Consider the following 27,999-nt stretch of genomic DNA (forward strand, 5'->3'; position numbering starts at 1 on the left):
AAACTCTTCTGCTTCTCCGCCCAGCCCTGGAGCCCTTAAAGGGGTAGACTCTGGCCACAGTGCCTGTGCCAGCTGCAAGCCTGCCAGCACAGAACCAGCAGTCATTGCACCTGGCCCGGCATGAGGCAGCAACCCACTGGTACCCAGACCTCCACCGCTGCCCAGGAGCAGGCTGGCAGCTCCCAGGAGCCTGCCAGGGACTGCAAAAGGCAGGCACCTTCCTGGTCCAGTGAGGAGATCGTGGACCTCATTGAGGTTTGGAGGGAGGTCTCCAATGTTTATGATCTCTGCACTAGATGGAGGAACGTGGCATTCTACAGGTGGAGAGCTGACAGCCTGGCCATCAAAGGCCACATGCGCACCCAGGAGCAGGTGCGCATGAAAATAAAGGAGCTGAGGCAGGCCTATGCCAGGATCTTGGGGGCAGCTCCCAACCAGAGGCTGACCCGGACTCCTGCCCCATTATGGTGCCCTGGACCACATCCTGGGGAGTCGGACGGTCCATGCCCCCCAGGTGGTCATCGACCCTGGGGCAGAGGGTCCTGCCCATGACATGGAGGAGGACGAGGAGGAGGAGCAGGAAGACGATGGCCAGGAGCCTGGAGGGAGCATGTCCCACACCCAGGACCCCCGAGCCGTCCCAGCAAGCCTGTCGCCGGTGTCATCCGAGGCCAGGGAGGCCTCGACATGTGAGTGCCATCACTGTCCCCTTATGCAGGGTAGGGGCGGAGGATAGGGAGACCAGGGACCACGTGTGTGGGCCTTGCTGACCATGGAGAACACAACAACCTGTACATGTGCTGTGCCACCCTGGGCATGTGACCCTGGCTGGCTGCCACACAAGGGCCCTGGCCTGTTACCCACACATGTGTATGTATGAAGGCACATGACGTGCTCCTGACCCAGGGGAGGGACACTGCATGATGCCCTTCCTCCACAAGACCCCTCTACGCAGAGGCAAGGCACATCTCCCCTCCCCTGCATCCCCACACTATATATAGCACAGGGGCATGGGTGCAGTCCCGGGCCAGCTCACACTCCCTGGGATAGCATGGTCTGTATGCAAGCACATCGGCTCCGATGGTGCGGAGACCTGCCATCCTCGCCTTGCAGAGGGGGGCTGGGCTTCACCCACTGTGTCCCCAGGGAGAACTGACCACTTCTCTTGTTTCTCCACAGCTGCAGCAGCTGCGAGTGCCGGGTTCACCACCCCACGCAGGACAGCCTTCTGCACCTGGGCCAGCAGGCTGACCTGGAACCAGGAGAAGTACCAGCGGCAGCACCTGAGGATCATGCAAGGCCAGCACCGCACCCTCGACTACTGGGTGCATGAAGACCTGCAGCTGTGGTGGGAGAGCTGGTAGGAGCTATTTGCTCAGGGCCATGTCATCTCCAACCACCTGCAGACCCTGGTGCAGAGAATGCTGCCATCTGCCGCTCCAGCCTTAGCTGCCGCCCCAGCTACCACTACCGCTTCTTCCTCCCCCCGCACCCACCCCACTCTCCATACTCGCTTCCCCCCCTCCCCCGGGGACACTGAGGCCCCCGCACCCACAGTGCTGGGAGACAGGTGGACCAGGAAGACCCCAACCCTGAGCTTTTCCTCCCCCTTCCTCTCCTCGCCTCCCCCTTCCAGCTCCTTCCTCCCAGGTTTACCCCTCTCCTCTCCTACTCTCTCCCCTCCTCTCTCCCACCCTCATTTACCCCCCCCCCCACACACACACTTTTGTTCAATAACTAGTTTGTTTTTGTCAACATGTGTGTCTTTATTTAATGGAAAGGGGGATTAGGGAGGGGTCAGTGAAAGGATGTGAGGGTGAAATGAGGCACTAGCCCCCAGTGGGGCGCACCAGGGAGACTTTAGTACTCCTCTGGGTGGAAGAACTTTCGCAGGGTCTCCCAGATACAGACAGCCCCCCAATGGGCCTCCCAGCTGGCAGCCACATGGGGCTGCATGTACAGGCCAGCCAAGTGGTTGGCCTCTGCCATCCAGCCTAGCAGGAAAGCCTCCCACTTCTCTCACACAAATTATGCAGCACGCAACATGCTGTCACCACGTACGGAATATTCCATTTGGATAGGTCCAGGCGGGTGAGGAGGCATCTAAAACAGGCCTTCAACCAACCGAATGCCCCCTCCACCACGATGTGGGCCCTGCTGAGAATGGCATTAAAGGCCTGCCGGGAGGGGTTGAGGTGTCCCGTGTAGGGCTTCATCAGCCAGGGTTGTAGGCTGCATCCCCCACCAGGCACACAGGCATGTTCACATCCCTGACCCTGATGTGGCAGTAGGGGAAGAAAGACCCAGCGTGCAGCCTTTCACGCATGGAGGAGTTGTGGTAAACCCGCATGTCGTGTGCTTTGCTGGAGCAGCCCACACTGATGTCCATGAACTGGCGCCTGGTCATACACAGCCTGCAGGATGACCGAGAAGTATCCCTTCTGGTTGATGTAGAGGAAGGCCTGGTGTTCCAGGGCATGGATGGGGATGTGCATCCCGTTGATTGACCCCCACCCCCGCAGTTGGGGAAACCCAGGGCACCAAACCCCTCGAACACTGCGTCCACATTGGTGAGGCAGATAACTCTGTAGAGCAGCACTTGACCAACTGCAGAGGGACACACAAAACCACCGAGAGTCACTAGGGTGACAGGGTGGCTGAGAGTGCTCCTTCCCTTCCACTGCCCCATGCCCCCACTCCCAGGAGCAACTCCCCCCCCCCCTGTAATCCTGGCCACCGCGGGCAGCCCATAGTGCGAGTGGGACAGACCAAACCCTCCCGTGGAGGGGACTTGCACCACCTCCCCCCCCTTTTCCCTGCTATTTCGAAATGCATTTTGTATGTAGACGCGTTAGTTCGAAGTAACTTATTTCGAATTAACTATTTTGAAATAAGATCTTTCAAAATAACACTGTAGTGTAGACATCCCCTAAGATATGAATTTTTATCATTTTGTTAGCATCCATGAATTTTCAATCGGTGGTATAGCCTTCTTCAGATTTAGTGCAGGGGATACGTTTGTGAAGCTGCCTTTTCTGTAAATTCTGTTGTCCCAACTATATCATCTAATTGAAATTGTTTCTTTGTTGAAAGTATGCATAATCAGATATCTATTGTATACTTTTCTTATACAAGATTTTTGTTGATTCTGTTTGACATACACAATGCTGCAAGATGATCTCTGTGTGCCTATGATTATCGAGGAAAATGTAGGATATTGTATTATTTGAGAAATGCTACATGATCACGTAACTAAAATTATATCAGATCATGAGTCCCAAGTATAACAGCTTTACACACTAAAAGCTCTCCTGCTTCATAGGGTTGTTTCCATGCTCCGGAATCATTGCAGCTCAAAGTTGTGGCCTGTGGTGTGCCACAATAAAGCCTGTGTCTGGACTATGGATGTTAACTATTGAGTAATTTACTAGTCAAGTAGTTGATGGAATTTCCATCAATAGGCACTTCCACATTCCTCATTTGAAATGTACAAGAGCCCCCACTGGGTCCAGACTCCATGAGGGCACTTCTACTTTGAAATGCACAAGAGCCTCCGCTGGGGCTCTTGTATATTTCAAAGGAGGAATGCGGAACTCCACATGTAGCCCAGAACCAGCGGGAAGTCCCGCTGACTCTGGGCTGTATGAGTCACGCCAGCTTTGAACTGTACAAGAATCTCCAACGGGGACTCTTGTGCATTTCAAAGTGGAAGTGCCCTCATGGAGTCTGGGGTTAGCGGGGGACTCCCCAGCTGATCCCAGGTTCTGCGTGGCATTTCCCCAGAACCCAGGATCAGCTGGGGAGTCCCCAGCTGATCCCAGGCTCTGTGCACTGTGCTGGAACCCAGGATCAGCTTGTGAGTTCTCAGCTAACCCTGGGCTCCACACAAACATCGCAGCGGCATTTCAAAGGGACAGCACGGCAGCGTTTCAAAGGGGCAGTGCTGCAGAGCTGAGCCTTTGAAGTACCCCGTCTTCCCTCCCCCACTTTGCTGCCTCTATCTGCAAATAAGGATTTGCTTATTGGATATAACTAGTCTTTAACATCCTTAGTCTGGACAAAGCTTTAACACAAGATAGCAACCCATAAAGATTACTGTTTCTAGTACATTCTGTTCATCTTGATCTGAATGGCCGAGCTAAATAGGACATTGCAAACTGTATTTTCTGCAGTCTGGATCATGTATTAAAGATGAGGGTGGGTGTGATCTGCTTGATTTTATTGGGTCCTGGCAAGTTGCTGGGCAACACGTGGGTGCCTCTGTTATAAATAAGTCTTCCAAATGTAGCATTTGCTTTCCTGATTCTTCTTATTTCCCCCGATCGGGTACCATCTTGACTGATGTACTTGGAAGACTCATAAACATCTGGCAACTCAAAAACATCTCCCTCAAGACAAAACTGAATGTGTAAAAAGCAATTGTTACTAAGATACACAAAAGCTGGATGCATTTTATGACACGTCTGAGAAGAATATTGGGAATAACAGAGACAGGAAGACAGATAAAGAAGTTAAAAATTTTACTGGACAAGACACCCTCTCACAAATAATTAAAGTGGCTAGGGCATGTGGTGAGAATGGAAAAAGAATGCTTACCAAATACCACCCTTGAAAGGAAGCCAGAAAACACAAAAAGTGAGGATGGCTGCAAATAGCATGGAAACGAACAATTCTGAATGATATTGAGCAACTTAACATGAAATGGGAAAATTTGAAGAGAAGACCAGCTGACAGGCAAAGATGGCAAATGTGGATAGGCCAATATGCAGCAAAACATGGGATGGACTAACATCTAAGGTCTGCTATAAATAATGCCGACGCCATTGGTAAAATCAAGCATGCCGAAGATTTTTATTTCTTTTATCTCTATTAGAATGAATTATTTTATATGAGGTATTTTAAGGGGCCCTGAAATGGAACAAATGGCAGACTGAGATACCCTTTCTATTGACAAATGAAAACACACACAAGATACCAATTTATAATAAATATCAAGGGTCAAGAAGAAAAATAAGGTCATTTGGTCTCTGTCTGGGACTTGGTATATTGGTTCTTTGAGTAAAGGGGTCCTTTGGAGTTCAGGGTTGGTAGCTGATTGCCCCGAGATGCTCTCTGAAGAGAACTCTGTATACTCTATCTTCCACTGGAACATCTCCAAATTCAGAACATGGGTGGCCAGTGCACTAGTCGGAGGAAGGCATTGCCTTCCCAAGCCACCTGGCTGGCCTCACCCATACTCCACCCCCCCCCCCCCCGAGCACTTACTGTAGGCATTCTGGGGGTGGAGTGTTGCTGCCCCTGAGCATCCACATTCCCCATGCTCTGGAGTCGGGCAGGATCAGACTGCACACATCCTGTCCTCCTCGTGCTTCAAAGCTGGGGAGACTCCAGGCCACACGCCCTCTTCCCTCCCTGTGCTCTGGGACTGTGGGAGGCTGGGATTGTGCGCACCGCCCACCCTCCCGTGCTCCGGGGTCAGGAGGCTCAGGCTGGGTGCCGCCCACCTCCCCATGAGGCAGGGGCAGGGCTTTTCTCTCCCAGCCCTACCGTCATCCACTGCCCATGAGTATGAAATTGGATTTTCTTGGCAGGTGGTCCTTGCTACCCTTTCTGCTAACCTAGTAGGAGGTATAAAATATTCTGACTTTGCTTAAGAAGGGAAATGGGAGGTCAGAAAGCCTGCAAAAAGGATTTCAGCCCTCATAGCTGGGAAAGAAATGTATATTTTGGACTGCTTTGTTTCTTTTTTTTACTTGCTACAGTTTGCTGCCCATGGAAGAAGCACCTGCCCTAGAGCTCAGCTAGAGAGGGTGTGATATGATCGTGCAAAATGCTGTTTCCACCTCTGTTACATGTGTGCACCAAGCCTTGTGCAAAGTAGGCCAAGGAAGATATCTATAGAAAGTTTGATTCACTGATTCTATTTATACTGCTCCTCTGCACATATGATTTTTATATTTGAAGTTAGGAGTATTGGCTATATACTTGTATTTCAAATATTTGCTTCCGGGAGATTATCAACAGGCTTCGCCTTCCTACTGTGAAAGGGTTGCTAGTCAAGGGAATAGCAGTACTTGACTGACAATGCACCTCAGATGATGCCAGTGCACATCCGAGGAACTTTCTGTGAACATTCAGACCATCATGTAAGCCATGACTGCTTGCCTAAAGAGGACTGAGTCATGCATGGATAGGTGACTTGCTAATGTGACAAACTCCATTTTGAGAGGTGTGACGTAGTGGGGGTACTTGCTGGGCTGTGGTGACCCCTGCTGTCTGGAGCAAGACCCAGCAGGGAAAACCTCACTATGCAAAGGTAATGCCAAACTTGTTGAACCAGTGGCCAGACACCCCCCATGGAGAGGAACAAAGGAAGGTGGAATGCTGCCCTGGCTGGGGGGCAGGGCTGGAAGGGAATTTAGTTAGTTACTGTCTGGGAGCATGGAGGAGAGCCTCGGGAAAGAGGCTGGAGTTTAGGGGCCCCGTCTCCCCCATCTCAAGGGGGCCTGAGGCATCCTAGCCCAGCTCTGTGACCAGATTACATCTATGCTGTGCTGTATCCTGGAGAGGCAATAAACTTCCTCTATTCCACCGGCTGGTGCAGTCTGTTTGTGCCATTTCTGGGTGCAGGAGACGGGGGACCCCCAACGCGCCGTCACAAGAGGTACTTTCACACAGCAAGAACAATGGAATTCTCTCCACATGGGCAAGATTTTAAAAAGGGCCCTAGAGGTTACTCCATTTGTCTTCATTCCAGCTCATCACTTCAGGAGCATCTTTGCTTTGAACTGAGCCTAAAAGCACTGATGACCCAGCCTAACAAAGGATGTATTCCAAACACTTATGAACAGCAAATTATTCCATCTCTGCTGCAAGCCTGCACCAGGAACTTTAAAATTGGTGTATGTAATTTGTTTCTTTTAACAATTTTACTCTCCGCCTTTTCTTTCTTTCTTTTATTAATAAACCTTTCAATTTTAGATTCTAAAGGATTGACACAGCATGCTCTTTTGGGTAAGATCTAAGGTATAAATTGACCTGGGAATGTGGCTGATCCTTAGGGATCAGAAGAACCTATTCAGATTTGGTGAGATTGGTTTTTATAACCTCTCATCTGTGTAGTGATTGTGGCACAGGTAAAAGCTGGAGTGTCTAAGGGTTGTGTGTCTTCTTGCAGGCCAGTGTGGCAAATAGAAATGCTCTTTGTGACTGGTTTGGTGTGTCTTATAGTGAAGAACCCCCAGTCTTGGGCTGTGATTAGCCCAGTCTTTAAGCAATTTACCCTGATTTAGCTATCTCAAATGTGCCCGCAGCAACCTGTTATATTACAGAGGACTTTGTAAATTAATGTGTTTTTATTCTGTGAAAGGCCTAAAGAATACAGCACTCCAAGAAGAGGGAAGACTTAGTTATTAAGAACATAGATTGTGTGGTATCTGTTTATACTGTTGGGAAACTTCTCTTGAGCTCTGTTGCTCTGTTACTTTTCAGCATGAATATCTTACAGACATTTACTTGATGTGTTTTTTAAAGTGTATGTTTTCATTAAAAAGTATCCTAATTCTTATAAAACCTAACAGAGGCTTTGGGGCATAATTTCGCTAGGGCTTTTCTGTAAGACCTAACTGCACCTTACAAACCTCATTCCAACACTTGCACTTATTTACAATTCTGCTGCAGAAAATCAAATCTCCTGGTGGTGTGTTTTTCCTCTTCCTGTCCATAAAAAAGATTTCCCTCAGTTATGGTTTCTGTGTCTTTTGCCATCCATACCAAATGCAAACAATGGACACTTCAATATTTGAATATTGGAATTGCTATGCTTAGTCTCAGCTAGGGGTTACTATATTCAGCTTTAAACTAAAGCCTGGTTGCAGGCTTAACTATGGAGCCACTCTCATCTATCTACTAATATGGGCCTCTGTGTGTATAGAGGAATGTGTATCTTAAGACATATTCATAAATAGAGATGATAGCTATTGATCAGCTTCCATTTGCCAGGCAGTTCATAACCCGCAGTAGAATATTTATTTTACAGGTTATATTTTTCCATGCAGGGCTGGCCGGGGAAGATCGGGAGGAGAAGTGGGGGAGAACCGATCGGCCAGCCAGGAGGGAGTGTGGGGAGGAGGAGCGTATCAGCTGGTGGGGAGCGAGACTGACCTGGGCAGTGCAGTTCCTAGGGCGCTCCTGCCCCCGCATGGTCCAGGCAAAGCGCAGGTTAGTCCGGCTGTGGCTTCACCACACGCTTGACCAGCGCGCAGGCGCATGGACCGAGCTGCCCCTTCTCCTCACATGCAGGGCTCCCAGCACCGATCAGGCCACTCCCCGCGCCAGGCTTCCGAGCACCCAGTCGGAAAACCAGAAAATACCAGACAGTGCACATGTCCGGTATTTTCTGGATTTTTTTTTTGACCGGACAGAGCCCCCCAAAAAAGACCCCTGGCAACCCTATTGGGATCATGCTGTCCATGCTTGCTTGTGGTTTGTGTCTGTATCTGTGTTTTTTCTTTCTGGAGAATGTGGTGTTTACCCTGAATGTCAAATTTACTCAGATGGGATGGAAGTTACTTGTGAGGGAACTGGCTTCAGCTTCTCAGTCCTGTTCTGACTTTTCTCGGTTAGTGAATCACCACTAGACACTGAAGAGATGATGGCAGATTCAAATAAATAGGGGCATTTATTAAAGCGTGCAGCATTCCATAGACATGATCAGAGTGTGAGTTCATCCCGCCTCCCCCCATGTAATATTTGTGGTGCTTTGAAATGAGCAAGCAGTTCAAATGTGAGAGGTATGGATAGCCGAATGTACAATCATTGACTATACTCACTTGTGGTTATTTGAAATGAATGATCATTGCACATTTGTCTTCCACCTGAAAACCACAAGAGATGGGTGGAATGGATTTGTTTAATGTCCTTACCACTTTGCAGTACTCCTCCTACCAAAGATTCCTCACACAGCAAGCAGCCCATTCCAAAGAAGTCAAGCTGGCTTACTTACTACTCTACTTTAGACGCTGTATCTCCTGAATGCATGTTTAACAGGCAGGAGACATTATTAAGCAGACTGTAACGGGAAAATGTAGAGCATCTGTCATACTTAAATGTTAATCTAGCTAAAGTTATATGCAAATACTCTAAATGATGCCTATATTATGAATGGGAAATTTTCCCAAAAATATGGGGAGTCTTTCTTATCAAAATACGTCTGTAGCTCTTTTACTGGGCTTTGTGGTCCACTGAATGAAACATTTTTGCAACCACAGCAGTGGACAATGTTGGTATCTGGAAGCTGGAAATCTTTTTAACAAACTTGGGAATCACTGAAATTTGGATTTACACAGAATTAAATTCTTAGGGGTAGTGAAAATTTCCTCGGAAAATGCAAAGCAATTGTGTTACTGATGCTTGTTATTCTTTTGGGAAGAAAATGGGGCATATCTTTTTAACTCAATTGAAATACACTGAACTGGGGAGATTTTGGAGTAGAAGAGTGAAAATATGATAGCAACTTTGCTGTAATAAATAGTTTCTCTTAAATGGGGTTAGTTGGTGTGTGTATTTTTTTCTTTTATTCACAGTTCTGTGAGCTTATTTCAGGAATTTTAATGACTGTAATTATGTATTTGAAAATGTACAGGTTGGCCAAATGCAGCAGAGCATGGAATGAACAATAAGAGGTTAAATTGATGGATGACCAACAAGATAAGGATTGTGCCTCAGAAGACCATGAAACTATCCTGATTAATGGGGTGAAAGAAAATGGTAAGGAAACCTAATTACAACACATGAAGCAGCAGTGATAACAGCAAGCCAACCTATTTTCCTAGTTCATATATTTAATTTCTGAGTTTTACAGACATCTTCAAAATGTAGAGCACTGGGGCAGATGGATATTTTGTGCAAATATGTTGCTGCAGCTATGAATCTTCAGTTTTTAAACCTTAAGCAACAACTGCTGCTTTTTTTCCCCCACACATATGTGAGTGCCCACACACAGATCTGAATTGGTGATTTTGGTGGGGTGTTGTGTTGGGTTTTTAAATTTTTTTTTACTGGTAACTGCACATGCTTTTGTGACCATTTTGGCAGCATGCCCCCTCCAACTTTGTCCCAAGATCACATTAGAATTCTAGGCATGTTTTCTGTGCAACAACACATTCTACTGGTAAAGTCATGATCCTGAGAACTGCTGAGTAATTTCAACTCCCATTGAAATCAGTGGAACGTGATTGATTGGCATCTTTCAAGAACATGCCCAAATTTCCTGCATCTAGCTTTGTCTTTTGTCATTTTCAACTTTCTCATAGTTGTTTACGAAAGCAATAACTAATTAAAAGTATTCTTCAGTGAGATGCTTTCCTGCAAACCTGATTAAAATAAAAATGCCTCTGAGCATTTTCTGAAGTCATTTATTCTTCAAGTTTCTAGCATTGAGATAAAAAACTAGCATTTTCATTCTTTGCAGCATACCTAAACTTTATTTAAACATACATGGCATGTTTCTTTTTAAACCTTGTATTGGCCTTTTAATCCTTTTGATTGTTGATATTTGACCTTATTGGATTTTTGAGAGCCCAATCCTGTGATTTGTTTTAGGCTCAGAGCTTTGTATCCTATCAAAACGAATTTGGTAATTGTGTTGTAAGTCTGTAGGTGCAAAGTCTATTCTCTTCCACACAACTGTAAATCCAGATGTATAGATGAACAGCAGTGGTATTACCTAATAGGTTAGTAAGATATGAAACACACATATGTGACTTACAGCATGACAAAATTCAGAATCTAGCTGTCAGTTTCGGCCAATCTTTTCTTTATCAGATACATGCAAACAGTCTGTAAAGTAATAGTGGGTGACAGTTGCTAGAGCTACAAAGAGATTTCCTGGCCATTATGCCTGTGCCTAATCTACTGCTACCAAGCAGAATCAATGGTTACCTTGTCAATAGAAAATGATTTGATTTGTAGAATCGGATACTACTTCTGTTAAATAAACAGAAACAGAAAAATGTCTCAATTAAATACTGAAGTATAGTAATGAATTTTCTAAAGTTTTTGGCCCAGATCTTTCCATGCTATGCAGTCACTTGATGCTGAACCAAAAGCAGGTTATGTCCTGATGCTGAAGCAATAGCAGGTTATGTCCTGATGTCAGTATCTTTGGTCATGTGAGGATCACTATAGTCTTGGGGATAGTGACTTAGTCAGCATGTCAATTCGTATGCCATCATTCCTCTTCTGAAGGAAGATATGAAATTGCAGCACTGGTGGGATGTAATTTATCATCACTTAAATCAGCTTCTGTGCCAGGTGACTGGAGGATAGCTAATGTGACAGCCATTATTTTAAAAGGCTCCAGTGGTGATTCTGGCAATAACAGACTCATAAGCCTAACTTCAGTACCATGCAAATTGGTTGAAATTGTAATAAAGAACAGAATTACCAGACACATAGATGAACATGATATGTTGTGAAAGAGTCAACACAGCTTTTGTTAAAGGAAATCCTGCCTCACCAATATATCAGAATTCTTTGAGGGGGGTCAACAGACATATGGACAAGGGTGATTGCAGTAGAGATAATATACTGTGACTTTCAAAAAGCCTTTGACCATATCCCTCACCAAACGCTCTTAAGCATTCTTGGGATAAAAGGCAGGGTCCTCTCATGGATCAATACAAGGTTAGAAAGTCAGAAACTAAAGGTAGGCAGGTACCATAAAATACTGAAATAATGTTTAAACTGTGACCAAAAACTATGCCAAAAATCCATAGCTGAGTCTGAAATGCTCTTCTTTGCTCTTAGCCACTGTTCATTGAAGCCAGTACAGTCCATTGGGAAAATACACCTTTTGACTGAATATTATCTGAACTTTAGCACTACACAGTCCCTAGAAAATCCATTTTTCAGGATTTGCATCTCAAAGAACTAAAATTCATTTTTGTAGGTGTAGCTCTAGAAAACCGAGATTATTCAGTTGCCAGTGAATGCTTTAGCATCGAGTTACCATTGTCATTTTAGCTCCTCTTGTTCATGTCCTTGAAACTTGCAGACAGCGTTCCCTCTAAGCTGCAGGGCAGCACAGTTTCACCAGTGATTCATCAGCTCCGCCACATCAGAGGCTCAGGGCTCCATGCACAGAGCTGACTGATTGGGCAGGGCTCATGAATCACCAGTAAAGCTGTGCTGCTGCGCAGCTTAGAGGGAACACTGCTTGCAGAGACTTATTCCTTTGGGCTTCAATTCCCCGTCTTCCTGTCAGCTCAAAGTGGATATTTTTCTTTTCTTTTTCTTTAATTGGACCTGAATTTTTTCTTTTGTTTTGAAGTTAAGGGAGCTGTCCAAAAAACTATTTCCCATATACTTCAATTGAAATTTTTTCAACTCTCAAACTAAAAAATGGGTTCAACTGAGGAACACAAAGGTGTTTTTAGTCCTCCCGAAAAAGGAAAAACAACCCATATTTCAAGGAAAACAGTTCAGTAAGTTTAAAGCTATATATGTTTAAAGGTAGAGAGTAATGTGCCTGTGTGTGTAAAACATTCCATTGCCATTTTCACAGTGCTCCAATGGTAGCGTTATTTGGAATGCTGGGCACATGCCGAATCACTTCAGCTGTAGGTTGCACTTACTTGCTTAAGGCTTTAAAGCTAAAAGTGGCTCAACCCTGAAGATTGCCAGTAGTGAGGAGCTTCCTTAAGCTAGTGTATATTGGCATAAATACATTAAATTGTTTCTCATCTGTTTCAGTGTAAAATAAATACTCTTGATAAAGGTGATTATAGTAGATGGCATGGATACCAAATCTTTCTGTATGTACAAGTCCTTTTCACAGTGTTCTTCCTTTTCCTGGCACTTCAAACTGTTTCCATTAGGCTCATATATTTTTTTATAGACACATTGTTGGTTACATCTATTTGTATTTGCTACTTCAGTATGGGTCAGATTCTGCCACACGCATTAGTATTGAATAGAGCCTTCTGCCTTGAGTAGTTCATTTGATTTCAGTAGACCTGCCTAAGACGTAAGTGATGATTCAACATAAGTAAGGGTATAAGAATCTGTCTCCACATTAATAGAAAAGATCATTTATGTACATGTGTATGTGCGTATAATTTTTCTTCTTACTCAGGTATCAGTACATGTTAAAGGACACACAAAAATTAATTCTCTCCATTTTTAAATCAGTGTAACTTTCTAACTCTTGAGCACTAACAATTTGCATGTGTATTTGCAACCCACATGTTCAAGAGAATATTTATTTAAGTATTTATTTCCATTGCAATTACATTTAAAAAACATTAATAGGAACATTTCTATTAGACTTTAATTATTTTTACCCAGATTTGACATAGTAGTATCCACTTAGCAGCATGTATATTTTTAAAAATAAACAAGTATCAGTGGTATTTTAAATATAACCCCGTTCATGTGCCAGAAGGCTACAGGGGGTAGCATGTTTGCATTTTTTTTTATACTTCACAAAATTAATTAGTGACACAAATTAAACATTGCAGTCTTGTAGGAAAGACCCTGATATTTTTCAGATAATTTGTTTGCAAAAATCATCTCCCAAAACATAACAAGAGGAGGAGGAAAGAATCAAATCAGAATCCCAAGGTTCTTAAATTAACTCTTTCTCCTTTTCCCTCCCTTCCTCCCTCTCTTTTTCTTTCAATTCCTTCAGAGTCACATGACCCAGACAGTGATGAGAAGCCTTGCACTGCTGCAGATGCTGCAGTTACACTTTCAGCCTTGACAATAGCTCAGAAGGAAAATCAAGTGTGCCACCGAGTGCTGCCGCCTCTGACATCAAAAAAGCCCTGTTTGCTGAGCCCTCCTTCTCCTCTGAGACTCACTGATGTACCTGAGCACACTTCAGATGACTCGTCTGCACACGCTATTTCTCTTACATCTTGTGTTACAAAGGGCATGAGCTCCTGGTCTCTGCCAGGCGATTGTGAGAAGGCTCCATTCACAATTATGGAGCCCGGAGGCATGTCAGCTCTGACTGGTGACTGCTTGATGCAGCCAAGCCGGACCTGTCTAGGCTGCTTTATTGAATCAAAGGACGGCATTGATGCAGAGCCGGGAATAAGCTTGAAAGTGGGTGATATAAATAGGGATTATGATACCTGTTCAGTCTCTGATATAGGGATTCACTGCATGAGCACAGGAGAAACCATGAGATATGGGGATCAACTGCTTTCAGACCAGCTTTTAAGCTTCCCTATGCATAAATCGAGGGCAGCAGACAAAAGAGATGCAGAGAAATCTGACAGTGATTCAGAGGACCCCACTCAGAAAAATTATTATGAGGGATTACTATTAGACAAATGCAATGGTGAGGAACCTTTACTAACAAATCCCAACCAGGAATGGGGCTATTTTGAATCTTTCATTAGTGAAAGTAAAATTGAGCTGCTTGACCTTTGCTCCAAGAACGAGCTTTCTGTAAACCTGTTTTCTGAGGAAGATGTGGATAATTATATGTTTGATGATGATGATTCAACCTTGGGAAGTGACGTCTGCTCCTTAAAGATTAGATATGAATCTTTTCAAGACAACGTGAGAGAGAAGACCAGTGCTCTGCAAGAGGATGCCCAGTTCAACTTCTTTCCCAGTGTGTTTGGCAACTGCACTAAAAGGGACAGCAAGAGTACCCTGAAGAGAGGAGCTGGTGGTGCTGCTGATCCTTCCCAATTCAAATCTGAAGAGGGCATCATTTGGGGGGAAGAAGAGGAGGATGGAGAGGAGGAGGAAGGAGAGGAGGAGAAAGTTGCCTTAAACAAAACTTGCAACAGTACAGAGGTGGTGCAGTATATAGGCCCTAAAAGGAGCCACTTCTTGGATTCTGTGAATTCCACAGAGGACTCCGGGGAGTTCAGCGATGACAGCACCTGCACAGAGTCCTCGGACGATGTGCTGCGGGATATTAAGGACTGTAGTAAGTATCTATCCAGGGAACATTCCAATTCCTTCATTCAGCAGAACTATGGGCTGCGGGCAAAGAGGAAAGTGCGATACAGTGATGATTACTTGTATGATGTGGATTCCATCGAGAGCGAGAAGATTCTGGATAAGAAAGAGTGGCTCCCGGATGGACCCAAAGAGGAAGATGATGATGACTGGTGCCCCAAGAAAAGGCGAAAAGTATCTCGCAAGGAGCCCCCAGTTATCATCAAGTACATCATCATTAACCGATTTAAAGGGGAGAAGCATATGCTGGTGAAGCTCAGTAAAGTCAATGCCAATGAGACAACTGTTACACTCAGTGAGGAACTGCTTTGCAAGTATGAAAAACTGGCCCCACTAAAGGGCTTCTGGCAAGAGAAGCATCAGAGCCGGATGGATTATCTTAGATCATCTCTCTATCACAAACAGAATTTCTATCTTAATGGCTCCGATGCCTCATTCCTCCCTCACCCGAGAAAGCGAAAATGCAAAATAGCAAATAGGCACAGGATTCAAAGAATTAAAGCCATTGAGCAATCGGTGAACAAACTGGGGTCCTACTCCTCTGATCAGAAGCAGCCTTGCAGCAGTAAAGAGGATGCAGGCCTGAAAGGGATGCAGGCATTAGCCATAGCTACCCCCAGCTGTGCAAATGGATTACATTTAAATGACATCACAGGCATTGCCTCAGTGAAGTACAAATCAGAGGAAAGGGACTATAAGGGAACAGAGAGGAAAGTGCTACGCCGAATCAAATTCAAAAGTGAAGCCAGGTTGAAATGTAAGAAAATCAAAGCTGCCACCAGTGTGGGAGAAATCTCTCCTGCTTTGGAAAATCAGGACACAGCAGCTAATTTGAAGGATGAAAATATTCCTTGTGCTTCAGAAAGCTCCCAGATTTCTGAGTGCCATGAGGATAAGGTTGTTAAAAATGCTAATTTCCTGCCAGCCGCCTGCTCTCCAGACAAAGCTTTACCATCTTCTAATATCACCACCAATGTACCCCTGATCCCTGGCGGGTATCTGCAGACATTGTTAGATGCTTCTGATTTGTCAAGTAACACTGGTATCTCCTACTTCACCCAGCATCCCTCGGAACAGCAGCATTCCCTCCCCAGCATTGTTCAGGCAGAAAAGCCGTTCTCTGCTCTGCAGACAGCCCAGAGTTGTGTGCTGTCCCCGCCTTCAGAATCTGAACTGCAGCAGTCACCAGGCCACATAGAAATTGATCAGACCAACTTCAGTACCATGTGGCCAGCCAACAAGGCTGCCAGCAGCAACCATCAGGAATTTGCAAGTGACTTGAGGGAGGTTTCTGCATTATCAAACGAGTTTGGTGGCTCAGCAGGAGCAGACAATCTTCCAGCCTCTGGATATAGTCAAGTAAATCTGAATAGCAGCAAATTGCTATACCAAAAAAAATATACGCCAGATAACCAACAAGTACAGTCTGACGATTCTTATCAGTCATGTCATTTTAATAATGGAGAGGGGCGCTTTCATTTCCAACGAGGTACACTAAGCACAGATGACGGCAGACTCATTAGTTTTGATTCAGTGGGCTCATTGTCAGTTAGTTCAAGCAATTACAGTTCTTTAAGTCTAAAGTCTTGTGAAAAGGATGGCGAAGATGATATTAATGATGATTTCTTGGCCCACTGCAGTCCCAAGCTAGTGATCCAACAAAGCATAGATGAAATAACCCCTTTGAAAGAGTCTACGGATCTTTTAGACATCTCCAACTTCACACCTGATAAGTTCCGTCAGTCATCACTTTCGGAAATGTCTCCTCCAGACACCCCCAATCTTTCCCCTCAGATAACTGTGTCAGACACCAAATCGCTAGGCAATCTGAAAGGTTTTCAGGAGACCACTCAGACCGTGCTAAGCAATACTGAAAAGGTCAAGTGGAACTGTGGGGTTCTTCAGACCCAGGATCAGGCAGATAATGGGTTTACTTTAAATAATCATCAGTTTCAGTTCCATATGTTTAATGATGAGGATTCTGTTAGTCTCCTTGAAAAAAGTCCATGCTTATCAACATTTAATGAGCCATCTGGTCAAATTAGCACCAATAGCAAAGTGTCAAAATCAAAGAGGAAAAGTTCATCCAGCAAGAATGTAGGTACAAACCAAAGTTCTCCCCAGAAAAACACTAGGAAAAAATCTCCTAAAACTAATAAAGGAACTGATAAACCACAAAGTAAGAATTCTAGGCAAACTCCCAAGTCAACAAGAAAAGGGAAAAATGCAGCTGGAGTCAATGGTGAAAAGGCTCAAGCAGTTGGTAGCAGGACAGTCAATCAGTTAAATAATACAACCTCAACTACAAAGGCACTAGCTGAATGCATTCAGCACCGCAGTCCAACCTCTGTAAAGATAGGGAAGCATAATGGACTTTCTGGTGAATGGTCACTAAGAAAAGACAATAATACAGGCTGGTCTGAAACTAACATAGCAAACACTAACAACCTCCTTGATGATGATCAAAGAGAATTTGAGGAACCTTCCAATATTTTATCCAACATTGCATCTGGAATGGCAGATGTTCAGAGATTTATGATGGCCTCAATTGAACCCTTGTGGGGGCCTGTAGGCCATAGCAGTGTCCCAGATATATTCCGGTCACCTGAATCGAACAGCCTGAAATTGAAAACTCTCAAAATTTTGGCAGGGACATCGCAAGAGTCCAAGAAAAAGGGAAATGGCAATTCCCCGGGAACTGCAAAGAATCACAAGTCAAGCAACAAGGGCTCAAGCAAAAATAATGGCAAAGCCACAACTTGTGATCCCAGTCGTCCCAACTGTTCAACTGGGTACAACATAGACATTCACTCTCCCTTTTTTGATAAAAGCTATAGTAACCTGAGCACTTTAGGCAATAATGGACCTACCCATAAAAAGCTGTATCGTCATAAATCAAGTTCTAAATCACTGAGGGATGAGAACTGTAAAGTAAAGCGAACAGACCGTGAACAGCCCCATAAGGACCCATCTGTGACAGCTTCTTTTGAAAAACTGAGGTAATGCTGCACCAAACTGGCTGGAATGCACCCTTAACTTTCCTACTACCTGCTAAGCCCGCTATTCCTCATTTTTTCCTTCCTGAAAGCAAGAGTTGCATGAAAGAGACATTCCCCTTTTACAATTTTTTTTAAGTGCATGAAAATACTTATTACTTGCAAGCTACCTAAAAGAATGACCAATTTTCTGGCTTGGCTGGGGTTAAAAAACTAACAAGGCTACTCTTTTCTGCTGTTTGGCTTCTTCAGTTTTTAATTACTTATTTATTGAAAAAAAACCCCAATTACTTATATGCTCTTTTTAATGATTTTGAAAAGGAAAGACTTTTTTTTGAACATTTTGTATAAAACAAAACACAAAAAAGAGGTTATGCATCCAAAAGCCAAGATATCTAACTAAAGGCTCTATAGTTTCAAAATGAAAACTCATTCATAATTGAGCTTCATATGGCAATTTTGAGTGCTTTCTAGCCCCCTCTGCTGTTTATATCATAACCTGTATCATAAAGCTTCATCTACTGTATCAGAGTTTAGAGAATATGATCCTATTGTGGTGATTCCACACAAGCTAACTAAGATGGCATAAAATGTTTGATTTTTCTGCAGGGAATCAGACTACATTCTTCTTAAAGCAGAAACAACATTTTTGGTTTTACCTGTGTTTGAAGAAGAGACTCCTTTTTCTAAAAAGACATTTGATGTTTGTTTGTTTTTGTTTTTGTTTGTTTCTTTCAAAATATGCCTTGTGGTATGTTGAAATGTAAGTGCTGAAATGAAGAGTTTGAAATTGTGGGAATTTATTCTTTGAAAGCAAACCTAATCTGGTATTCTCTGTGAAAGACTTTTAAAAGTCATACTGTTGTACAGTAGTTTATGCACTATTACTCACACAACAACAAAAATTGTGCCAAACTATGAACAAGTGACTGTACTGTACATATTTTTACTTCTCTATCAACTTTGGGTTGTGAGTGTTTTCTGGAACTATGCCTTTTGATTTACTATAAACATTCCAGTGATTATGTATTAACCACCCCGTTGAAAGCACGTGTAACTCACAATGAAAATGATGTTGTTCACTTATACAATCTACCAAAAGTTTTATGGACATAACTAAAAATGTGCCAAATTGACTTACCTCATTTCATGGATTTGCCCTGTGATTTAAAGCTCACACAAAAAAAAAACTTTAAAACTGAAGCTGGGAAATTGTATGTAATGTCCTCTCTTTAGAAACATGAGCAAAAAAAAAAAGTAATGATGAAATTTTGAGAGAGCTGAAATGTTGGAGGAATTCAGAAAATCACTCAAGGTAAGTTTGACAGGGACTCGACTAAAGAACAGCTTACTTTTCAAGTGTCCGTTTTCTTAAAGCAAAATCTATAGCTGAAGATCATTTAAAGTGCAAAGTTATATTGCTGATACTTTGTATCTCAGTTTTATATATTTTATAATAACCTGGGATAAATTCTAAAATAGTTATAAAATTAGAACTAATACATTTCATACGTTTATTGCTATTTACTTTTCTTTGAGAAGTTTCTTGAACATTTTTATGCTGATCCTGTCAGAAGTGCTCTCATCTCACAGCTTCAGTGTTTTCTAAGTGTTTAACTTTGCATTGCCAATATTGTTTGAAATTTTAAAATGAAAATAATTTTCAACACAACAATTTTTTTTCATGCGGTACATAATAAAAGAGAAAATGGAAATATTTGTGATCTCACCAAATCGAGGCCAGATCATACACAACTGGACTTTATTAAGACAGTGGATAAGTATTGAATGCTAAAAGTATTTTCAGAAGGCCTTATTTGTACCCCACCATACTCGCATTCTCAAGAGGAAAAATATAACAAAAAATCACTTTTTTTCCTTGTGCAACTGAGAGCCTGTGCATTTTGCTGCTGATTTATTATGAAACCTTGATATGCAAGAGACCTGCTAACCGGGGAGCCAAGGGAAGCAGTGGGAAGTAAGGTTAGGTCACATATTTATGCAATAGAAAATTATGGGTTCAAAAGGAGAGGGGCCTTAGTAACAATCTAATACGAGATCACTTCCTCAACATATTCATGACTATTAAGGTGGCATTTCAAAGTAGATAGGGATACACTTTGTGTTTGCAGTACATGGAAGTGTTTTATATATAGTCTTTTTTTCTGTAATATTAATGGCAGAGTTAGAGATGGCTATACATTTTTATATTAAACGATTCCCCATTTTATTTAGTATTGAAAAATGGAGATGAGACTGAGTTGCAAACTTCTGACATGGATCCAAACTCTCTTAGCATTTGGGATTGTTTAAATATTTGGGTTTTAGTTTAGCCTTATCTCTTAAGTAAAATTAAGTGTTATTAAAAAATAATCTGCTTTGTAATTACTGTGAGTTGATTTATCCTGAAAAATAACATTATAGGTCCTCTTGGAATGAGTAACTCTGGATCAGATTGTTAGCTCTGTAATTTCATAGTAATTGTTGATTTATGGGACCCAAGCTGAGTGCAGAATCCACAGAAAATCCATGGGGAGTTAGGTCTAAGGAACCCCAGAACCGCTAAAAGCCAAAGCTATAAGCTGGGCCGCTACCCACAGGCTTTGCTTAAGCCGTGGCTCCATTGCTTGTCTCTCCTTATGGCTACACAGTAGCAATGTCTAACTCAGAGCTGTGTTCCTCAGTATTAATTCCTGAGTGAATGTCTAGTGTGGCAGAAAATAGTCACAGAGCATAGCCTGTCCCCTGCCCTTCTTCATAACCCCAGTGAATGGCACTGTGTGGGAAAAGGCTGCCATCTTTCTTTCTGCACAAGTGGAGACATTCACATACAAAGATTCCCATCCACATACAAAGGATCCCGAAGAGACCAGCCCAGGCCTATGTGATGTCAAAGTCACTGTCGCATTTTGTATTTATGTAGTGAACCTAGGTGAAATGCTCTAAAACAGTGGTTTTCAAACTGTGGGTCGGGAGACCCAAATGGGTCTTGACCCTGTTGAAATGGGGTCACCAGGGCTGACTTAGACTTACTGGGGCCTAGGGCAAAAGTCTTAAGCCCCACTGCCCAGGGCCAAAGTGTAGTGGCTTCAACCTGAATCCCCCTGCCTGGAGCTGAAGCTCTTGGGTTTTGTCTTTGCCTTCCGCCCAACCCCTCCTCTGTCCCAGCCCCCTGGCAGCAAGGCTTGGGCCAACTCAGTCTCTGCTCCTGGGGTCATGTAGTAATTTTTGTTGTCAGAAGGGGACTGCAGTGCAGTGACATTTGAGAATTCCTGCTCTATAAAGTAAGGGTTGCTAACTGTTGCTAGAGCTGTTTCCTGTTCTGCACATGGTGGGTAGGAGGGTAGGAACCGGCGATCGCTGCTATTTTGGATGGTTAGGCTGCTGCTCCTATGGAGCTAGGTCAGGCCTAATTCTAGGAAATAGCATTTCCCTGCCCTTTGACTCAGACCTCACTTGAAAGCACATTTCTGTCAGTCTCCATTGTGTTACATGTGTTTAACATACAAGTATGTGACTCGTAATAAGGTACATTGTACTGAAACATACAGCAATATTTATGGCATTTGAGAAATGTGCAATAGGACATGAATACAGTACATAAAGCTTCTCAAATATTGTATTGTATCTTGCAAAATCCATTAATACTCAATTACCATACATTTCAGTACAATATTAAGTGCAGATTCCATCTCCCTTGACTCACTCTTTCAGCCTTCTGTCTCCCATCTCTCTGGCCTCCCTGACTCTGTCAGCCTTTGACTGTGACATCATTCGTTTGCACTGAATTCCTGAAAATCAAAAGACCTTTGTGGTGAAACAGTGACCCTGCTCCACGTGTGACTCCATTAGCCTTCTGCTAACTCACCCTTTAACTTGGCTTGTAAAGCCCTAAATCTTGGAATTCTCCCTGAACCAAATTTTTGTGCTCTATCCTTGTTTACCTTTTCTGTGCACCTGCCTAAAGCTACCTCGAGAACATTTTCATAATCAGTTTTTATCTTGTTCCTAGTCAAAAAAAGCTGCCTTTACCAATTATCATTCTATCATCCTGATTAGCATGCTTCCTTCTTGCATACTACTCCTCTCAAAAGTTCTGGGAGGTCCAAAATATTGCAGCTAGAATCCTCACTTCAGGATCCTGTCAATACACTGTCCTCTTGCCATTTTTTAATCTCCCTTTTAATTCCTCAAGGTCCGTCCAAGGATTCACTCCACTGTTCCCTCTCTTTATATCCCCTTCCATCTCCATTTTGCGTCCTTTTAGTCTTCCTCCTTAGGATCCCTCACAGGTCTGCTATTTTATATGTTTTTGGCTCATCGATGTGGGATGTTTACTACAAGTCACTAAGCCATTTCCTGTTACAGCTTGCCTTGAAGTCCGTGTTTTCAGTGTATCTTGTTTGACTCTTACAATAAATGCATTTTATTATCCTTTCTATGAAGGATGCTATATAAATTGTATAGTATCTTTACTTTCTTACGCACTGTACTGCAACTCTGGCAGATTTCCGTTTCAGTGAGGTATAATCAAATAAATTAGAATACATGTAGGGACAAACAAATCAATGTAAAAGGACCCATTATTAGCCTGGCTTAGATTGGAATAAACTGGCCCAATTTCATTTGCTCTCATTCCAGTTCCAAGAATTGAATGAGCAAATCCCTGTACTGGAAAGAGTCATGGTGAGGAGAATGCTGCATTTGCTAATCCCAGTTCTAGCAGGACTGGTGCCTCCTATATTTATAGGGAAATGCTCTTGTTTTCTTTTTGTAAGTACATTATGAGGAATACTTCTTTTCAAAATAAATGCTCGTGACAACCTGATTTTAAATGACAACCACTACTGCCCCCTTTTTGTTTTGTTAGTGGTACTTGCATATAGAGGTTTTGTAAAGACAAAAATTAATACAGGGGAACTTCAGTACACAAAAAGCATAAAAGGAATTAACTTTCGTTATGTATTCTGCCCCCCTTGACCCTCTCCCTTTTTTTAGCATAGGTGTTTCTTGAATAAGGAACACAAATAATGAATTAGAGTTCCAATTCAGCAATGTATTTAACCATGTGAATAGTCCAGATATGGCCAATAGAACTACTCCTGTGCTTAAAACTTCAGCATGTGCTTTCATATCATGCTGAATCAGGGACTGAACTGAAAGGCTACGTCTACTCTCTTGGGCAAGAATATATGCAAATGACACACGGCAATGAATATCACTGTGCCTCATTTGCATACTTAATGAGCTGCCATTTTGCACAAGGAGCCAGACAGCTCCTTCTTGCACAAAAACCCCCTCTGCACAAGAGCCATTCTGCCTGAAAATAAGCGGAAGAATGGCTCTTGCGCAAGAGGGGGATTTTTGCACAAGAAGGAGCAGTGTAGACTGCTCGTCCTTGTGCAAAAGCCCCTTGCGCTACAGTGGCGGCTCATTAAGTATGCAAATGAGCCACAGCGATATTCATCGCTGTGGCTCATTTGCATATGTTCTTGTACAAGAGAGTGCAATGTAGATGTAGCCAAAAGGGAAAAAATGGTTGCATTCAGTTGGATGGATGATGCCTGCTTTGCGAAATATTTGCCATGGGCATAACTTTATTGTTGACAGATCAAATTTGCTGCTATTTTCTGGTATTATAGCTCAGTCTACCATTAACCAAAATAAAGATTTTCAGCAATTGCAACATTGGCACCCATTGGATTAGAGTTATCTTTCACTTAGGCCCCAGTCTAGTGAAGCATTTAAGCACTTGCTTAACTTTAAATACTTGACCAAACATGCCTAATACCATGAGACTAATCATGTGCTTAAAGCAGTCTTATTTGCTTTGCTGGGTTAGAGCCTTACAGTGGTGTAAGTCAGAAACTCCATTGAAGTTGGTGTAAATGAGAAGAGAACCAAGTTCATAAATTTCATTTGGTGCAGGATCAGGTCCTTGAGCTGTACTTTCTCAACTTGGTGTACCGGACTTTTCCTATGCAGCTTCCAAAAAGTCTAGTGGAAGTTACATGGCTCAAGCCACTGACATCTTATTTGAGAATGTGCCTCATTATCTTTTCAGTGTGTAAAATAATGCAAAAAATAAATGACGTACAATGTCGTGGTAGAAGCAAGGCTTTTAAAATCTGTTTCTCAGGTAAAAAGTGACACTAATGGCAATGGAGTAACAGCCATCTAAGAGAATTTGGATCTATATAAAGGAGGGTGCCCTCAATCTCACGTGATAGCTGTGTTGCTAGATACGTTTGCTGAGCCTGTGAAGACTTGGTACAAAGGGAAACAAGATATAAAATTTGTATTCACTGCTGCCCTTTGGTAGATAGAAAAATGTACATTTCAAAAGCACAAAGGGAAGATTTAAAAAATAAACAAAGAAAAAAAGAAAGAAAGATACCAGTTAAACTCCTTTTGTCTTTTACTCCCAGTGGGAAGCAGGGTAGGAATCTAAGGAGATGCTCTGTTTCACTGCCTGCAGCTCTGGCTGTAGACATTTTGACTGCTGCCTACAGAGATTTGAATGTACTGCTCCTTAAGTTAACTTCCATAGAACTAGAGGCACCTCTTTAGTAAGTTGCTACTGTTTTATGGTGCTAAAAATAACTTCTATCCCCCTGAGCATTTAAGAAATAGTAAATGGCCCTTTTTATGAATGTAACATATCCATTTCTGTTTAACATTTTACACTACAGTTTTAACATGTTTGGAAATTATTTGCCTTTTTTCTTTTAGAATAAGCTTTATAAATATTCTGTAGAGTCAATTGAAGTATAATTCTTAAGGATCACTCTAAGACGCCTACAAAATCTTGTATATTTTTAAGTGTGCCAATTTGTAAAATATTTTGTAAGTGTATATTTTTCTTAGAAAAGTGCTGTGAAGTGTTTGTATGTGTGAGGTTTCCTTTTTTTTGCACCTCCGGGTGTTAATAAAAGGATGTATACTTAAAAGTTTCTGGTTTTAAAAACCAAAATACAAAGAAAAAAATTAAACTTTTGTTGGGAATTTTGTAATAAAAAGAAATGTTGTGAAAGAGTGTAGTGATATTGTGTAAAGGAAACTGGAAAATTTGTGAGCGCTTCGCTGTTTTATAGATCCTCTTGTAAATTATTCTTGTAATATTTTTGGTTTTGTTGTTCTTGTTGCAAAGGTTTTAAATATTTGTGACTGACTCTGTATGGTGAAAACGTCATATTGTTAACTTGCTGAGTTTTGTTATATTGTTTATGGAATAAATAAAAAATTAAAAATCTCATTTTAAGATCATGTATGAAAAAAGAAATTAAACTCTCATTTATTGAATTTAGAATTTGTAAAAAAAATCATTATTATTAGAAAAAAGAGACTAATGGAATCTCTTGTGCATTCCTGATTACAGCCTTTTGATGGCCAGTTTTACTGGGCTTAAAGGCCATGGGCCATCAGTCTTCTAGACTAGAGGTGAGCTGTATTGGGAGGGTGCAGACAAACGACATAGGGCTAATGTGAGGAGGGGGAAATCATAAGCATTCTGAATTTTTTCCAGTTTCTTTGAAATTTGAAAGTTGTTGAAACCTGGAAAAGATTTATAGTTGGTTTAAAAATGGGGATAAGTTTGATTGACGTTCCGCTCTGTCCACTGTTCTTTGGACAAGCTGTAGAGATGAAGTAGCCACAGAGCATTGTGTCTGGGGGAACCAACAACAGTCATAAGACTTGCAAGGGAGTTGGGCTCACAAAGGATTTGTATGTGCTTCTCCTTCAACAGTGTTTCAGTTGCTATCTGCTGCACATCCAATTGGAGATGTTCAGTGTTCCCAGCCATGCTATTGCCCCCATGCTGGGGGAGTAAAGGCAGCCAGACTAATATTATGGGGGGTGCTGGGATGGTTCCTGGGACTTCCTGTGCTTCCTTAATACTTGCCTAGAACCTGTTCCAGAAAAGCAATTAAGCATCTGATTAATTTTGAGGATGTGCTTAATTGGGACAACTTAAACTGCAAGCACATGCCTAAGTGCTTTGCAGGATGCGGGCTTCAATGCTGAGTTGCTGTGATTCAGTTGGGAGTACCTTTACTTGTAAGTCAGAAGCTTGTGGGTTTGTATCTCCTACTAGATGTGGCGCAGTACTAAAGAGAAATGTTGCACTAGTAGAGGTGCTGAAGGAATGTTACACACATTATATTCTGCCCATGTAAGGGGGCTGGAGGGAGTGCTGTCTAAGTAAAAATTAAAGATTCTGCCGTACTGTGTGAAAAGATATCCAGGCATAATTGATGTCTTGATCTGTATTGTGTCATTTGTACAAACTGCTTTTTAAAAATCACATTTAATTTCTTTTTATAAATACTGGATTTTGACTGAAATACTTTGGAAAACGTGTTATCAAAGCAGATCTTTGTGCCTGGAAGAGTGAGCAACAAGAGGTGCATGGGGTGAGACATTCAGCACTAACATGTTTCTCTGGTGCATGTTCATCCTGTGCTGGGGGGGGGGGGGAGGAAAATTAATGTCCCTAAGCCTTAGGAGAGCTAACAGCTAGACTCTTCAATATTGCTTTTGCATACAAAGTCCCTGCATTGCCATCATTTGAACGATTTTCAGGCAGAGGGCTGCCTCTTAAAAATTGTTCTGATTGCGTGCCAGAGAGCGCAGGGTTTTATGATTTTCCAACAGGGCCTGTAAAATCCCACCTGGCAATCAGTAATCCTGGATCTCTTCTGAAGAGTGAGTTGTAAGAACTGCGTTTGGATTGGAAAAGTATGCTATGAGCAAAGAACATCCATGGCTTCGAGAGAACTGCCCACCCTGTGCAAAGTAGGACTGAACCTAAGAGGTGGTGAAAGCACCTACACTGTGTCTCCGAACTGTGAACTCCCACCACTTGAGCTGATGAAATCCATCCTCTGAATGTAGGACTTGCCAAGATGTGGAGCTGTAGTGCAGCCCTTCTCTTCCCCTTCTGGTTCTCATTCCAGTCTGTGGCCTCCGACAGAGAATACAGCCACTTTTTGCCTGTTTGGAAGGGGATTGGAGCCACATAATGGTGCATCCATGATTTCTACTATGGCCCTCCCCATTGTTTTGACCTTTTAAAGTAGACTATGTAGGGCCAGCATATAATGCATAGGCAGGGCTTCCTAATCCAGGGCTCTAGGCACACCAGAGTTCTCTCCAGTAGCACTGTTTTCCCCTCCTCTCCCACCCCCATTCTGCTTATGATGTGGCTTTGCCTCTGCTCTGAGGCCTGCTCACTGCATGGAGTGAAAATGACCATTCTCTTTTCAAGAGGTATGGTCAGTGGCACAGCACTTCCTGTTAAGTTAACAGGGTTTGCTGCAGGGTAACCACATGGTATACAGAAGCAGGTGGACTATAACTGCTTGTGAGAGTGGGTCTAGCTCGCTGTGCCTTTCTACCACTCTCAGTCTCTGCTAGGTTGGTGGGGGCAATGCTTCTGAAAACAGTACGTCTTGGAGTTGAAACTCCATTGAGATGCAGAGGGTGCTTTGTTCCTTAGAGTTATTTCAGACTGCAGGCTGAGGCACACATTACTGCATCGGATACTTTCAGGTCATGGTCTCTGCAACCTTGAAGATTAGACACTTTTTAAAATAAATGCAAACTGAGATTGACATCATCCCATGCCTCCAGGAGCAGAGGCTGTTGTAAACATGGTCTGTGGTCCCTATACCTTAATCTAGCCCTGTGGTTAGGATGTGGTTAGGCACCCATGTACAGCTGTTGTCAGCAGAGACCTGTGCAGTTCCAGTGTAGAGCCTTAGCCATGCAGAGGTCTTGTGCTGTGCCTGTACCCCACTGGGGATTTCACCCTGAGGGAATAATTCTTCATGTGCAGAGTATTTGCAAGATCTGAGCATTCACAATTCAAGCTGTGTTGGTTAATTACATATACCGCATGGTATTGTTTGCATGCCGTGATTGGCTGGTTTATGTAACGAACCACTCCAGCATGAATCTGTGCTCAAATAGCTGCAGAAAATAAAAGGGTCCTAAACAAGGTTAAAGCAAATTTCCTTTT

The 27,999-nt window shown here is 42.8% G+C and overlaps 1 protein-coding gene across 1 annotated transcript in view; it reads left to right on the plus strand.

Moving 5' to 3' along the window:
• NEXMIF (neurite extension and migration factor) overlaps positions 1–26,377 on the plus strand; it is a 294,385-nt gene extending 268,008 nt beyond the window's left edge. Inside the window, 4 exon segments of the mRNA XM_006136182.5 lie at positions 9,644–9,768; positions 13,691–17,981; positions 18,588–18,690; positions 18,693–26,377. Of these exon segments, the coding sequence (XP_006136244.3) occupies positions 9,693–9,768; positions 13,691–17,981; positions 18,588–18,690; positions 18,693–18,752 (4,530 nt within the window). The 5' untranslated portion in view covers positions 9,644–9,692 and the 3' untranslated portion in view covers positions 18,753–26,377.
• Positions 26,378–27,999: the final 1,622 nt, after the last annotated feature.

This window comes from Pelodiscus sinensis, chromosome 13 (genome assembly GCF_052426305.1).
Source record: "Pelodiscus sinensis isolate ZL-2025 chromosome 13, ASM5242630v1, whole genome shotgun sequence".
Classification (NCBI taxonomy): domain Eukaryota; kingdom Metazoa; phylum Chordata; order Testudines; family Trionychidae; genus Pelodiscus; species Pelodiscus sinensis.